The sequence below is a fragment of the Colossoma macropomum genome, unplaced genomic scaffold, assembly GCF_904425465.1.
Source record: "Colossoma macropomum unplaced genomic scaffold, Colossoma_macropomum, whole genome shotgun sequence".
In the NCBI taxonomy this organism is placed as follows: Eukaryota; Metazoa; Chordata; class Actinopteri; order Characiformes; family Serrasalmidae; genus Colossoma; species Colossoma macropomum.
Window position 1 is genome coordinate 74,389 of NW_023494986.1, and position 17,599 is coordinate 91,987.

Sequence of the window (17,599 nt, forward strand, 5' to 3'; positions counted from 1 at the left end):
TTAGGTAAAATATTCTAATGTAACGTGCCAGAAAGAGTCAGACACTCATGGTTAAATAGATCAAAGGAGGCTTTACTGATAGGATCAAAGTCCAGTTTCGTGGTCAAAAAACAAACGTGGGTCAAATCCAGAAAACACAACCAGTACAAAAACATAACAACAGGCAAAAATCCAAAAGGGTCAGGCAAAAAGGCAGATTCGAGAAAACAGGCAAAAATGTCATAAACAGTGATATCATGAAAGGCAAACAATCCAAAGGGTCAGGCAAAACGGAACAGTCGAGAATATAGGCAGTAATGGTCAAAGACAGGAGTCAAACAACAATAGAACGCTCAGTAGATCAAAAGTGATACAATACCTCGCAAAGTGTCTCTGCTAAAGCCCGAGCTTATAAACTAAACTAAAAGGATCATATGACACACAAAACAGGTGAACAGAATCAGTACTCTGGTGAGTGAGAGCCCTGATTGGAGCGCAAGGGAAGGTCAGGAATCAGGTGAGTCCGAGTGTGTCTCAGAGCCAGGTGGATGTGTGATACCTAATACGATTACAATTACACTTTTTGATAAGCTGTGTAGTAAATCTGTAACATATTTGTGCAAAATAAGCTAAAAAAAAAGAAATTATTAGAAACTTATTGGGTGATACGCTCCCCTATTCACTGTAAAATGATTTGTTTTAACTTACATTAACGTGGCTGCCCTAAAACTGAGATTTTATTACATTTCTATAAAAAGCTAACAGGATCTAAGACAAAAAGAATTGATCTGTTAACTCACAGTTTGAGATTCTGCACACTCAAAAAGGCAGGCATGTTACTTTCTTTTCAACATTATGGGAAACGCCATTTTTACAGTACAGGACTCTAAAGTGCATTCATTCAATTTGCTATATTTCACTACTTTGTTGCACCTAAGCTCTGTTTAAGCATTTAGTTTAATATGTATTGGCTATTAATATAATATAAACACGAACATTTACATATGTACAGTGCTGTGGAAAAGTATTTTCTGATTTCCTCAATTTTGAATATTCGTCACACTAAACTGTTTTAGATAACCACACAAAACATAACATGACATAAGAGGAACATGCTTATATGTAAAACTCTGATTTTAAGTGATTTCATTTATTAGGGGAAAACAGTTATCTAACACCAACTGGCTCTATGTGAAAAGGTAATTGCCCACTGAGTTACTCATTAAGTCAGTTAATGATATTTACTTGATATTTGGGATGAATTAAAATAGACACACCCAGATTTGATCACTCCCAGCCCTGTTGAATCTAAACACCACTTACATAACTCCAACAATGTTATGTAGGCCAAAATATCTCAACAAGCAGCAACTACACCATGATCAAAAGAAATTCCAGAAAAGATGTGAAATCAGTCTGGTTACAAAGCCATGTCTGATGCACAGGGACTTCAGTGAACTAAAGTGAGAGCCATTATCTCCAAATAGAAAAAACTTGGAACTGTGGTCAGTCTTCTTAGAAAGTGGTCTGCCTACCAAAATTCCTCCAAATGACAATTCATCCAGGAAGTCACGAAAGAATCCAGACAACCATCTAAGAAACTGCAGGCCTCACTCGTCTTACATAAGCATCCATGACTTCTTTAGAAAGAGACTGGAGAAAAATGATATCAGTGGGAGAGCTGCAAGGCAAAAACCATGGCTAACCAAGACAAACATACAGGCTTGCCTCACATTCGCCAAAAAATGCCTTGATGACCCCCAAACCTTTTGAAATAGGGTTTTGTGGATTAATGAGTCAAAAGTGGAACATTTTGGAAAACAGGGGTGCCATGACATCTGGTTTAAAGCTAAGTCAGCATTCCACAATAAGAAAAACATACCAACTGTGAAACATGGAGGTGGTAGTGTGATGGTGTGGGGGTGCTTTGCTACTTTAGGGCCTCAGTGACTTGCCATAATTAACAGAACCATGAATTCTGCTCTTAACTACAGGATCCTACAGGAGAATGTTTAGTCATCAATGATGATCTGAAGTTCAAGCATAATTGGGTTATGCAGCAAGACAACAATCCCAAGCACAAGAGTAAGTCCATCTTTGGATGGCTCAAACAAGATTAAGGTTATTGAGTGGCCTAGTCAAAGTCCTGACTTAAACTCATTGACATGCTGTGACACCTCATGCCCAAAAGCATTGGCTGAATTTAAGCAAAAACAGAGTGGACCAAATGACTTGGCTGTTTGGTTACAGTTGTTCTTGCAAAAGATGGCTCAACCAATTATTTAAGTTTAGGGGCAGTTACTTTTTTAAATGAACTTCTGAAAACTTCTTTGTTTTTCCTCAAGTTCTCTTTGTCTTATTACATTTTATATGAGTATCCTATGCATTTAGTGTGACAAAAATGCAAAATCAGAGGAAAACAACAGTGTTCTCCTTCCTCTCAGTCACCTGGGCTGAAGATAGAGATGGGACATTTATAGGACATTAGATTAGAAGGAGGAGAAAGATGAAAGAAAGTAATGAAAATTCAGTGTTTGAATTTGAACAGCGTTTGAACTTTATTTAAGCTAAATGTCTCAGTGCTCAGGCCAGCAGAGTGAGCTCCTGTAATGGAGCTGACTGGCCCTGTGCAAGAATCAAACTTAGGCCTCTAATACTAGAGACCAATGTACAACAAGGCATGTCACCTACTGTAGACAAACACAAACTCAAGTGCAGAGCTGAACTCAAAAAATTATTAAACTAACAGAGAAAATTAGAGAAGTGAAAGGAACAAACTTAGAACACTCTTCAAAAAGCAGAAGCTCAGTCACTCTGAGGCAGATGTGAACTGTGGAACTATGGGTTTGAAAGCTGTCACAACCCAGGGTGAAATAGACGGAGGAGCAGAAATAGGTTACAGAGTAACATACAAGTAAAGTGTAGTGAGATTACTTTTTCAGGTAGTAATAAGTAATTTAATCACATTTAATTTTTAAAGAAGTAATTAGCGGCTTATTCTTTTTTTAGTTACTACCCCAATGTTGGTGGCCAAAGAGTTCCATTTTTCATCCTTGATCAGCAAACAGCTCTTGCTTCCAAAATGCCTCTGGTTCATCTAGATGTTGTTTTAAATGTCTCAGACATTGGCTTTTGTGATGAGGCCACAGGTAATGTTTCCTTCTGATTAAAATTTGGTTTACTTTAATGGTGTTTATGTAATTTCCTGGATGCCTATTTATCTATATATTAACTCTGTGATGCTTCCAGGAGGAAAATGTTTCTGCTTCACAAATTTTTTTGCTGATCAAATCTCCTGAAGCTCTGAATCATAATGAGATTTTTATCATGTTGTAATTGTGAAGATGTGTGTGAAGATGTGAAGATGTTGAGTCAGTTTGTGTTTTTGTTCCGTCCTGTTCTGTGTCAGAGTGTTGATAAATATTGTGATGATCCTTTGGGCCATTTGGTTTGTTTTGTCCTGAATGTGTTGCAGGTGAAATTGGGAGGCAGAGCTTGGACCTAATTGGCTGAGACACACCAGTGTGCAGGTGTTTGGGTCTCTTTAAAAGGCTTTCCGATGTGGATAGCTGGAGCCTCATCATCTTCCTCAACTGTTTGTTATGGACTGGCTGGAGGCTGGTCTGTAACAGTGAGGGGACTTGTTTGTTTTTGGCTGCGCTTTTTCCTGGCTAATATATCCTCGCTGGGGTTTGCTAGAATTTTTTGAGGAGGTGGGGTGAGTGTGGTAAGGTTAAATTAAAAATATTTCCTGTTAGCATTGGGCTCATAATTAGTTTTGTTGCCAGTTAGTTTCATATTTTGTGTGTTGGAAGCCTTCTCCCTTGGTAGGTACCGCAGGATGTCCATTTGGTCATGTAGGCCCTTTTTTGTTTTAGTTTGTTATTTTTTACTGATGATCGTATGTGAAGCACTTGACTCGGGCATCTCTGAGGTGCTAAGAATAGCCTGTTATTTATTTATTTTTTTATTTATTTTCTTTTTTAAAAAGCCTGGCTGGGGGGTGTGCATACTGTGATGTGTCACCACCTTTACTGGTAACACCCTCTCCTATGTTCTTGATATTTGTCAAAGGTACTGACAATGTGATAGCGGATACATTGTTACAGATACCAGTCTTTTAATCTTTATACCTGTTATTTGTTGCTCTGTCCTGTTTTTGCTGTCTTTAAACTTCCCAGGGCCAGGAAGTGCAAGGATGTATTGGATGGGACATGTCTAATATTAATGAAAATTCAAATCAAATCAAATCAAATTTATTTGTATAGCGCTTTTTACAACTGATGTTGTCACAAAGCAGCTTCACAGAAATCCGTTTAGAAATTGTAAAATGTAAAAATTTTTTTTGCACATCTTTGCACATCCAGCGGGTGGGCTTCAGTGGGGCTATCTTTGTCATTTGCAACCCATTTTTAAATAGATTTTTTTGAAAATTTGCCGCTGGATTTTGCTGTATGTAAATGCCATCTGTCCCTCTTTTTCTTTCCTTTCTGCAGATTGTCTGGCTGTATGGTTACAGATGAAGGCTGTTCTTCTCTGGCTTCAGCTCTGAAATCAAACCCCTCCCACCTGAGAGAACTGGATCTGACTTATAATCACCCAGGAGAGTCTGGAGTGAAGCTGCTGTCTGATCTACTGGAGGATCCACACTGTAAACTGGAGAAACTACAGTGAGTTACTGACTTACTGTCTCTCTACACAGACTGTATTTATCCACATTACTGACTGTAATGTATTACGGTATATGTGTTTCTTTTTGAATTGCGACTGAACACATCTTACACACTGAGTTTAGCTTCTTACAGACTGAACACGTCTTACACACTGAGTTTAGCTTCTTACAGACTGAACACGTCTTACACACTGAGTTTAACTTCTTACAGACTGAACACATCTTACACACTGAGTTTAACTTCTTACAGAATGACTGAACACATCTTCCACACTGAGTTTAACTTCTTACAGACTCATGAGAGGCCATTTAGTCCAAAATTCTAACTTGCCTCTCACACTTACTATCAAACTCTCTTACACTCGCTATCAAACCTCTCACACTCACTATCAAACTCTCTCACACATGCTATCAAACTCTCTCAAACATGCTATCAAACTCTCTCACACTCGCTATCAAACTCTCTCACATTCAGAATCAAACTCTCTTACACTCGCTACCAAACTCTCTCACATTCAGTATCAAACTCTCTCACATTCAGTATCAAACTCTCTCACACTCGCTATCAAACTCTCTCACACTCACTATCAAACTCTCTCACACTCACTATCAAACTCTCTCACACTCGCTATCAAACCTTCTCACAAAAAGAAGGTGGTTCAGAATGACTGAACACATCTTCCACACTGAGTTTAACTTCTTACAGACTCATGAGAGGCCATTTAGTCCAAAATTCTAACTTGCCTCTCACACTCACTATCAAACTCTCTCACACTCGCTATCAAACCCTCTCACACTCACTATCAAACTCTCTCACACTCACTATCAAACTCTCTCACACTCGCTATCAAACTCTCACACTCACTATCAATACCTCTCACACACACTATCAAACTCTCTCACACTCACTATCAAACTCTCTCACACTCATTTTCAAACTCTCACACTCGCTATCAAACTCTCTCACACTTGCTATCAAACTCTCTCACACACGCTACCAAACTCTCTCACATTCAGTATCAAACTCTCTCACACTCACTATCAAACTCTCTCACACTCGCTATCAAACCTTCTCACAAAAAGAAGGTGGTTCTTCAAGGGTCCTTTAGTAAAGACAGTGGTTCTGTATTGAACTAGGAACACAAAAAGAACGATTTGCATGATTAAAAAACTCTTTTCATGGTGAATTCGTTCTTCATATTGATAGACAATATGCTGTAGATGGCTCTACATATGACTGAAGTCTTTTTTGTGCTATAGAGGTCTGTGTATCTTTGAATCATTCCATTTTTATTTAAGAAACAGTACTGAGAAACAGGAAAATGGGACAATTCTCATGTATAGTTCTGTTATTGTCAGTGGAAAAATCAGGAAATAGCTTTGTTTCACAGTTTCACAAACTAATCATAAACTTCATTATAATGACCGTGTTACAGCTCCAGACTTAAGAATTAATGCTGTGAGCTCCTCACTATCCTGTGTTCTTATTGTTCATATAATACTGTCACAGCAATGGTTTTGGGAAGGAGCTTTATAGGCATGGTATGCAGAGCTGCGCTGTGGCTCCGCCCCTGTAAAAAGGGAAGTTGTTGTGGTTTAATGTTGTTAATGTTGTTGTTCTGTTAATCTAAAATATATATGTGTGTTATTTGTGTTATTCTGTAGCCTCCCCTGTGTCTCCTTCTTCACCAACACACTCATCACACATCTCTGAGTGCGGCACCAACAACCAGTGCCTTTGGTACATTAAACTGAACTCTCACTGTGAGAGGAGACTCTGTGTTTGGCTTTAGGTCCTTTTGTGCTGTTTGTTGTAAAGGAAAAGTGTAGATTAACTGTTATTTACACACAGAAACAACTGAATACTACTACTACTACTACTACTAATAATAATAATGATAATAATAATGTTTATTTATATAGCACCTTTCATACATTAAAAATGCAGCTCAAAGTGTTTTACAATACAATGTAAAAACAACAGAGAAAGAAAAGGAAAAAGATAATCAAAAATAAAAACAAAATATAATAAACAAATAATAAATAGCAGAAAATGGATATATTAGTAAATACAGTTAATAAAGCACAAGATAAAACTAAAAAGAAAAAAGACAATAAAAATGCAATTAACAACATAAAAGAAATAGTAATATTACAGTAAAAACAAAGAAAACAACGAAAAACGAATAAAACGCTAAAACAAAGAAATATGTTTTTAACCGGTTTTTAAAACACTGGAGGACTGGAGGAGCCTGACGGATGTTTATCAGTAATGTGTTCCAGATCTTTGGTGCATTAAAAACAAAACGCTGCCTGTCTGCTCTTTTTAAGTTTCATGCGTGGAACATGGAGCAGGCAGCACTGGATGATCTTAAAGCTGGATTAGGAACATCCTCTATCAGCACTCAGAGACATATGAAGGTGCTAAACCATTAAGAGATTTAAAAATTAGTAGTAATATTGTGTAGTGGATTCTAAAAGAGACAGGCAGCCAGAGCAGTGATGCTAAAACTGGTCTAATATGATCCTGTTTTCTAGTTTGTGTTAAAATTCTCGCTGTTGTGTTTTGCACAAGTTGTAATTTGTTGGTTGTACTTGCAGGACGTCCTGTGAACAAAGCAATACAGTAGTCAAGTCGAGAAAACACAAAAGCATGGACCAATTTCTAGCATCTTGCAGACAGAGATCAGGTCGAACTTGTGCTACATTCCTTAAATGATAAAAAGCAGTTTTGTTAATATTATTAATATATGCTTTTAAAAGTTAAATCAGAGTCTAGAGTTACACCAAAATTCCTACCTTCAGTTTTTATTTGTAGAGCCAGATTTCCGAGTCTTTCAATCATCTTTTTCCTCTTTGCTTCACTACTAATTATAATTATTTCTGTCTTTGCTAATTATGCTGGACAGACAGATAGCGAGCTTATCTACTGAACTGACATTTGGAGCCACAGTTATATACAGCTGTATATCATCTGCATAACTATGAATGTTGATGCCCTGCTTCCTTATAATCTGACCCAGTGGCAGCATATACAGAGAAAACATAAGTGGACCTAGTACAGAGCCTTGTGGTACACCACAGAGAATATCATGCTTATCAGAGATATGTTCACCTATGTTTACAAAATACTAATTTCCAGTTAAATATGTAGAGAACCAGTTTAACAAAGTTCCAAAAAAGTGCCGGTTTCCAAAGAACAGTTTACAATGTCCAGCACACCTGGTACAAAGGGTGTCAAATACTTCTTTAAAAATGCTGTTGGAACAGGATCTAAACCACAGGTGGAGGAATTTAACTGCATGACAACTTTCTAAGGTTCTGTCTCAGTTATCTTTTTAAAACTATTTATAGTGTTTTGCTGTTGAATAAAAATAGAGTCTATTGGTAGTTTTGGAGTGACTGAATGTGACTGAATGTTAGTGATTTTTGTATTAAACATAATGCAAAATCATTACATTTTGATGTTGAAGTCTCAATGATAATCATTGGTTAATTTAGGATTTAACAGGCGATCAATTATTAAAAATAGAATTAAATTATTAAAATAAAAATATAAATTGTCTGTTGTCATTAATAAGTTTTGAATAGTATTTCTGTCTCTGTACTGCATTGTTATAAATATTAATATGATTTTTAAGAATTTCATAGTGAATAGTTAGTTTAGTTTTTCCTCCACTTCTGTTCTGCTTTGCGTCCTTTTTCAATGGGTTTATCTATTCATTTTTCCATGGCATTTTTGTGGTCAAGGACTTCTTTTTAGTCTTTTCTGGTGCAACATTATCTAGAACAGATCTTAGTTTACAGTTAAAATTGTTGAACATGTCATGCACTGTTGAGTTAACATGTAGAGGAGGTTTGTAATGTAGAGCGTTACAAAAAGCAGCTGCTGTTGATATTAAAATACCGCTTTTTCTTCATTTTAGTATTTCCATCTTTTTTGCCAACAGAAGCAGACATACTAAAAACCCACAGTAGTGATCAGAGATCGTGATATCAAGGATTTCAGTTACATTAATAAATAAACCTCATGACAGACTAAATCTAAAGTGTGACAGTGAGTGTGTGTTGGACTATTTCTGTGTCAATGTGAACATTAAAATCACCGTCAGTAGAATCCGATCATGATTAGTTACACAGACAGTAGTTCAGACAGTTCTGGTAAGAAGGAGGTGTGTATTTGGATGGACGATAAACAACCACCAGCAACACTGGTTCCTGACCTTTAAGTAGAACCACAAGATATTCAAAAGAAGAAACTGTTCCAAATGCATTTTAAAAATACTGTTTTTAATTGTTTTTAATACAATTAAAAATACTGGAAAAACCACAGCTAGACCACCTCCCTTCTTGCTTTCCATACAGTATGGATAAAATCATAATTCTGTGGAGCAGTTTCAATCAGGGAAACTGCCCCGTCTGAACTAAGCCAGGTTTCAATATCATAAAATCCAGTTTCTGTTCAGAAATAAGATGATTGACAGTGCTGGTTAGTGAGACAGTTAGTGTTCCTACATTCAGCAGTGCTGTTCTAAAATCTCTATCTGACTCTGTTACGGTGCAACAAACTTACAAACTTCAACTTACTTTAATTATTTATTCCTTTAGTTCCTGAAGTTCGTACTGCATTTCGACTGCTTACTACAGTTTGAATAGAGAAGTACCAGATGAGCTGCTGTTTGATTTCTTTACTTCTCTATTTTAACATCACATTTTACTGATTCCTTTCTTGTAGTTCGAAGATAAAAATGTAGATCAGTGGAGACTTAGGTGGAGTCTGTCTCTGTGATAAAGAGAAGGACTTTCCCAAAAATGTTCCAACTCTCAGTAAAACCCAAGTTATTGACCTCAGTCCACCTTTTCAGCCACTTGTTTAGCACATAGAGTCTGCTAAAAATCTCTCTTCCTCTTCTAAGTGTTGGCAGAGAGCCAGAAACTACAGCTCTGGCTGTTGTTTGTTCCTGTACGCTACGCAAAAGTGCTGTAAAATGGTCCTTTAAACCTTCGCTCTCTCGATCTCGTGTGTTGTTTACTTCCGTGTGCACAATGACAGAACCAGTATCCAACCAGAGAGGGATAAAACAGAGGCTTCACCTTTAGCTGGAGCCGAGTTCACGTTCCTCACGATCGAGTCTCCGATTACTAAAACGTTGGTTGAGGGAGAAGCAGAGGAGGAGAGAGAGCTCAGTACTTTGAATCTGTTGCTGGTGGTGAGTTCAGACTGAGGTGGTGGTGGGCATCCAGGCCGTCTTCTGCGTTGCTGGCGTTCCCAGACTCCACAGGCGGGGGAGACCATGAAAGTCTCCGGTGTAACTGGCTGGTCTGGCCTGGTTCAGGTGACCTCTGGTCGGCGTGGAAGTTGCCCAGACACTGATGGCCTTTACTGAGCGTCTGAATTTCCCAGTCCTCCTCACTCAGCATTTCACAGATATATTAACTAAAAAGAATAATAAAATAAAATAATTAAAGCATTATAAAATAAAAAATACAAGTGTAAAAAGTAAAAAGTATAAAAATGAGAATTAAAAAACAGAAGTAAAAATAGAAAAATTAAAATGTACATGTATATATAAAAATAAGTAAAATAAAAATGGCTAGGCTAAAACATCTAGCTGTGCTAGCTTAGGTTGTGTTGTGCTAAGCTAGGCTGCTCTCTTTGAATTGAGTTACAAATACTAACTAGCCTAGACATGTGATTTAGAGGTAACTAGCCTAGCAAAGTGATTTAGAGCTAACAAGCTTAGCAGTTTGATTTAGAGCTAACTAGCTTAGCAGTGTGATTTGTAGCTAATTAGCCCAGCAGTTTGATTTATAGCTAATTAGCCTAGCAGTTTGATTTATAGCTAACGAGCCTAGCAATTTGATTTAGTGGTAACTAGCCTAGTAATGTGATTTAGAGCTAATTAGCCTAGTAGTTTGATTTAGAGCTAATTAGCCTAGTAGTTTGATTTATAGCTAACTAGGCTAGCAATGTGATTTAGAGCTAATTAGCCTAGCAGTTTGATTTATAGCTAACTAGCCTAGCAATGTGATTTAGAGCTAATTAGCCTAGTAGTTTAGTTTATAGCTAACTAGCCTAGTAATGTGATTTAGAGCTAATTAGCCTAGTAGTTTGATTTAGAGCTAATTAGCCTAGTAGTTTGATTTACAGCTAACTAGCCTAGCAATGTGATTTAGAGCTAATTAGCCTAGGAGTTTGATTTAGAGATAATTAACCTAGTAGTTTGATTTATAGCTACCTAGCCTAACACTGTGATTTACAGCTAACTAGCCTAACACTGTCATTTACAGCTAACTAGCCCTGTAATGTGATTTACAGCTAACTATCCTAGCAGTGTAAATTAGAGCTAACTAGCCGAGCAGTGTGATTTACAGCTAACTAGCCTAACACTGTGATTTGCAGCTAACTAGCCTAGTAGTGTGATTTAGATCTAACTAGCCTTGCAATGTGATTTACACCTAACTAGCCTATCAGTGCGATTTAGAGTTAACTAGCCTAACAGTGAGATTGATCAGTTTGATGTTTTACTCTTTATTTTAGTTTAGTTTTATTTGAACTGTAAGGTCTGAAGAGTGTTTTATACTGTAATGATCTGTTTTAGTCTTTATTTTAGTTTAGTTTTGATTTGACATGAAGTTTATTGAATGTATAAATGTGTGTGTTTGTTCTTCAGGGTGGATCATGGAGGAAAGATCAGGACGAAACCAGGACTTAAGAAATGTAACACACACACAAACACATTCACACTCACACATACATACATACATACATACACTCACACACACACACACAGACTATACCCACACATACAAACACACTTTACACCCATAATACACTATACACACAAACACATACACTATATATATATATATATATATATATATATATATATATATATATATATATATATATATATATATATATATATATAATCATACAAACACATATACACACCCATATCTTACAGTCACACACACACACACACATTGATTTTTCTCTGTGTTGTGTCTCTTCTGTCTCTGTGTGTGTGTGTGTACAGATGCTGTTAATCTCACTCTGGATCCAAACACAGTGTACAGAAATCTCTCTCTGTCTGAGAGGAACAGAAAAGTGAAGTGGGTGAGAGATGATCAGCGTTATCCAGATCATCCAGACAGATTTGATCACTGGTCTCAGGTTCTGAGTGTGGAGAGTCTGACTGGACGCTGTTACTGGGAGGTTCAGTGGAGCGGATTGGTTTATATATCAGTATCATACAGAGGAATCAGGAGGAAAGGACACAGTGAAGACTGTGTGTTTGGAATCAATAATCACTCCTGGAGTCTGATCTGCTCTAATAACAGTTACTCTCTCTATCACAATAAACAGAGAACTGTCCTACCTGCCACCCCATCCCCCCCTAACACAGTAGGAGTGTATCTGGACTGGGGGTCCAACACTCTGTCCTTCTACACCATCTCCCCTAATACACACACACTGACCCATCTACACACATTCACCACCACATTCACTGAACCACTCTACGCTGGATTCTGGGTTTATCCTGAATCCTCAGTGAGTCTGTGTGAGATAGAATAACCTCTACAGAGAGTGAGAGAGAGATACAGACAGAGAGAGAAAGAGACAGAGAGAAAGAGAGAATTTGAATTTTAAAAACTCTTTTATTGAGACAATCAAAAACCTACGAACATACCAAGGTTGTCACTCAAAATCTCACATGTTAGAAAAAAAATGAAAAAATAAAGAATAACTGCAACATAAATTTAAAACAACACCCACAATCAAAATGCCAACCATAGACTGCCAACATCATCAACTGTGCATAGTCAAGTCAAGTCAGCTTTTTATTGTCAATAGTACAATATGTACAGGACATACAGAGCATTGAAATTGCGTTACTCTCAGACCCCATGGTGTAGCAATAACATTAAATAGATGGTAGACAGTGTGAATTTAAATAGACACTAAGTAAACACTAAACACTAATCATAAAAATAAACACTAATTGTAGAAAAATAAAATGATAAAAATAATATAAATATAAGAAGGTTCTGAAATTAACATTAAAGTGACATAGGCACATACAGATTAAGGTCTATGGGTATATTAGTGCAAATGGAAACAGTAGTGCAATAGGATGAGCTTATGGAGCAGTTAAAGTGATGAGTGCATAACCGTCCCTGAGAATGTGCTCAGTATTGGGGAGTGGGGGTCAGGAACCTGTGCTTTGGTTCAAACTTTGTGTGTAGGGGGGCAGAAGTGGGGGAGGGGGGGCAAAGGAGGAAGAGAGTTGAGCTTCCTGACAGCCTGGTGGATGAAGCTGTCCCCCAGTTTGCTGGTCCTGGCCCGGAGACTCCGCAGTCTCCTTCCTGATGGCAGCAGGCTGAAGAAGCTGTGTAGTGGGTGAGTGGGATCACCTGCCATGCAGAGGGCTTTTCGGGTGAGACGGGAGCTGTATATCTCTCACGATGCGCTGGAGTGTCTCGCGGCAGGACACGGTGCAGGTGCCATACCACACAGTGATGCAGCTGGTCAGGATGCTCTCAATGGTACCTCTGTAGAAGGTGCACATGATGGGGGCTGGGGCTTTGGCTTTCCTCAGGACTTCATTAATACCCCAAATGCTCAGGATCTCTGGCAACTTCCCCACCAAATTATAGTAAGCATGCTCCATTCTCAGTCGTGCAGCCACCAACCCCAGGAACACAGCTACCACGCCCACCGCTCCCTGACCCAGCATCTGGTTCTTCCCTGTCTTCCAGATGGCTAGCTTTGCTGTACCAGATAAAAAGTTTAGTAAAACTAAGACATTTTTCCTCCTTACTGTGTATTTGGGCCCAAAAATAAAAAGCTGAAAGGAGAAAGCCTCACCCAATGACGAGAACCATTCAGTTAACAAGGAGAACAGATCACCCATTGCACAAATAAGTAAAAGAGGGACTCAATTTATGGGCAAAAGAGGCCGCCCTCCCCAACACTTGGATCGAGGTGCACCTGATGTCTGTTTGTAGCTATTGCTCCATGCACGATCCTCCACTGGAGGTCAGCTGTCCGTTTATCAATCGGACGCTTATACAGGACCCGCCAGCAGCCCTTCGGGGAGGAGTCAGCGTCAAACAACTCAGACCACCTTGTCAATAAAACACCATCCACAAAGTGTGCCTGGGACACCTTCACACATACCAAGTACAATGTCTTCCTCCCAAACAAGGAGAAGGCACCTAGTACTGGAGTGGTGAAGGAAAGGAGACACCTCTCATCCTCAGTCCACTCCACAGCAGGGCTAACAGTCAGTTCAGGAAAATCATGCTGACAGCCTTGCCTCCACTGGGCGGTGACAGATGGGTCATTTAGGAACTTCAGGTAGTCAGCTAACAGTGACCTCTGTACCTCTGCCATCACCTGATCCAGCAGACGACCGGACCTGATCCCCGTCCTCTCACTCACAGCCGCTGTTCCAGTACTCATAAGGTGGCCCAGCTTCGTGTATCCTGCAGCCACCAAACGAGAGCACAAAACTGCTGAAGATAAAAGAGCTGATGGTAAAAAGGAGTTAAAGAACAATGGCTCCTCCAACAACCACATACCGGCAGGCATATCAGCAATCCTTGAGACAGAGAACACCTTCCATACTTCCAGCATCGATCTATAAAAAGGTGTAAGTCCCGCCAACACAACCTCTGGCGTTGTCATAAGGAACAGGTGTTTATTAAACCCCATTCCCCCAGCTCGTCTTAAAAGTACAGTGGCAGTATTCTTCCAAGCAATTGCTCCATGGAACAGTAGTCGTTGAGCAGCTTGAAGACGAAAGAGCATGATCCTGGACCTGATATCCACCAGACCTTGTCCTCCCTCTTGTACTGGCAGGTATAGGACAGCTGATCGAACACAGTGTTGGCCTGACCAGAAGAAAGTCACCAACATCCTCTGCACCTCCTGTACCAGTCCTGGAGGCAGCTGTAAAACACTGAATCTGTGCCACAGGGTGGAGGCGACCAAGTTATTTGCCACCAACACCCTCCCCCTGTAGGACAAATGGAGTAGCAACCATTTCCATCGAGACAATTTGGTGCACACTCTCTCCACTACACCCTCCCAGTTCTGCTTCTGAAAATCATCTGTCCCCAAGAAGACCCCCAAAACTTTCAGCCCTTCTCTACGCCACCTCAAGGTCCCAGGCAGATGTGGTAGCCCTTCCATCTGTCCCTGGCCTACCCAAAGAGCCTCACTCTTTTCCCAGTTAACTTTGGCAGAAAACGCCTTCTCATACAAGTTGAGGGACTCAACTGAAACCTTAACATCTTGACTATTTTTGATAAAAATGTTACATCATCAGCATAGGCAGAAAGTGCTACCCCTGGACCCCTAAATCCTTGTGCAGCATGAAAGCCATCTAATCTCTTCCTTAGACAGACGAGTAGCGGTTCAATAGCTAGACTGTATAGCTGACCTGATAAAGGACAGCCTTGCCTAATACCTCTTGTGACTGGAATTGGTCTGCTCAACCCAACCCCCACCTTAACCAAACATGCAGCACCAGAATACAGTAACCACACCAAACTTAAAAAAACATCCCCGATGCCAAAAGCCTTAAGCACATTAAAAAGGTAATAGTGATCAACGCGGTCAAAGGCCTTCTCTTGATCAAGAGAAACCAGCCCAACACTTTTATCAGAACCCTTTCAGCAATCCAATACATCTCGCACAAGGAACAGGTTGTCCATTATTGATCTATCAGGAATGCACTAAGACTGGTTCCTGTGCACTTGAGTTCTGCAGAATAAAAATCCACTGCATGTTTACACATGTCTGTGACATCAGACATCAGGCGAAGACAGACCATCGATATGTAGTGAACACTATGGCTGAAACTCTGCTTCAAGCTGATATGACAATCAGGACCGAAATTCAAGCTTTCTGAATTCCCTGAGGGTCTTGAGCATGGACCCATAGCACCCCCAAGGGGTGAAAATGAGAATTACCACACCACCACCATAAGGACTGTTGCTCACAAAGGACCCCAGGAAAACTCATTCATATGCATGTTTGACTATCAACCTTATCTAATTTGCAAGTGATGATGCTTGTATTTGTGTACTCAATTACTTAAATGTGTATTCTTTTTCTTTTACCAGACGCTAGGAATGTGTAGGATAGCCTTTTGACAACTTACTGAAGTAACCATTTAAGTAACCAACAAGTAGTGACTTTAGAACATTAAGTACGCACCTAGATTTTTTTTCACTTGTTTTATTTAGCCTTTTTATTTTACTCTTCTTCTTTACTTGAGTTTATTCTTCTGAAGTAAGGATTTTACTGTGTTGAAATTTTCTTGCAACGAGACGACACCCAAAGGATTACCTATAGGGTTACCTATTGTTTCTGTTTTTACCATCGTTGTTTTCAGGTAACATGGGTAAAAACTGCATGTTTACAAATGAATGTTCTATTCGTTCTGTTGTGGGTTTTGGGAACTTAATTGAATAATCTGAAACTGTTTTGTTCTAATCGAATTAAAAGTTTTGAGACCTAGAGGGAACAAAGAAGGGAGTTTCCCTGGGATGGTGCTCACAGTGAAAGCACTACCAATCAGAATTGAAAACTAGGAATAGCTAATTACCCGTTGGGTGAGAGAACGTATCAACACCTTGGCTCCACCCCCGCATTCCAGAGCAGAAGATCTGAGCATTTTTGTTGTCTGTGTAGTTTGTCTTTTGTTGTACTTCTAAGTTTAACCCAACTTTAGAGAGGAAAGTGAAGATTTCTTTACATGGCCAAGTAAGGAATTTCTTCAAGTTTCAGCTCTGACGAAGATAGGTAGTTATCTTAGGTTAGCAGCCTTGAAGTTTGACTGCAACCACTACCGTCGCCTGTGAGTTGAGGTAGTCCAGCCGTGCAAAGACCCAGAATCCCCTTTGAGCCACATCTCAATCTGCAGGCTGATTGACTAGAAGGACCACCGAGCTGCGAGCTCCATCCTCAAGCAGCCCCAAGAAGCAACCTAGAGACCCGGAATCTCACCCAGAGCCATGCCTTCACCTGCGAGCCAATTCATCACAGAAAGACTGCCCAGGCTCCAAGCTCCATCCTCAAGTAGCCGAGATGCCCAAAGCTGGTCAGTGACTGCGGCACATCGCCTGTGCGATGACTCCACCAAGCCTCCCGGGCTAGCGAAGGAAAACCCAGCGCGTGAGCTCCAGCCGGTTCCCAAACGACCCATCTCAGAGGACTCGAAATCCGCTCCCTCGACTCCAAGTAAGGCTAGCTATCTTTCATTTGTGCAGTCAAGGTTCGACCTATTTTATCCAATCAGAATTTTCTTTTAGATGGATTAGTTTAGGTTAATTCTCCCTATAGGCTCTTTTACCCTTAAGTTTCCAGTCGCTTTCCCGAGGAGCACCCTAAACCACATTCTCATATCATTTTAAGCTGTGAATCACGTTACCTGAGCTATTCGTTTGTTTAGTTTATTATTTTTTTAATTTTTTTATTTTATATATATATATATGTATATATATATATATATATATATATATATGTGTGTGTGTGTGTGTGTGTGTGTGTGTGGGTGTATGTATATATATTTTTTTTGTTGTTTATTTTTAAAGTTATCCAACTGCAGTGTCATATTTACCCAATAAAGTTCTCTTTTGATTAAAGCATCCTTGGTGCAAGTGTCTGTCTCTCCCCTGCATTGGTCTGTAGACTTTAAATAAATCAAGGTTACTCTGACTTCTTCTTTTAGGTTTAGGCAATAATAATCATATTAATAATCATACTACAGATACACACACACACACACACACACATATATATATATATATATATATATATATATATATATATATGTATATATATATCTACAGGCATATATACAAATATAAATATACAAAAATCTGGAATAAGATCTATAACCTGAGAAACCTATAATCTGCTTATGCTGTACT

The 17,599-nt window shown here is 39.1% G+C and overlaps 1 protein-coding gene across 1 annotated transcript in view; it reads left to right on the forward strand.

Annotated features, from left to right (window-relative positions):
- LOC118800643 overlaps positions 1-13,604 on the forward strand; it is a 57,311-nt gene extending 43,707 nt beyond the window's left edge. Inside the window, 3 exon segments of the mRNA XM_036560900.1 lie at positions 4,476-4,649; positions 11,326-11,372; positions 11,692-13,604. Coding sequence (XP_036416793.1) covers positions 4,476-4,649; positions 11,326-11,372; positions 11,692-12,230 — 760 coding nt within the window. The 3' untranslated portion in view covers positions 12,231-13,604.
- Positions 13,605-17,599: the final 3,995 nt, after the last annotated feature.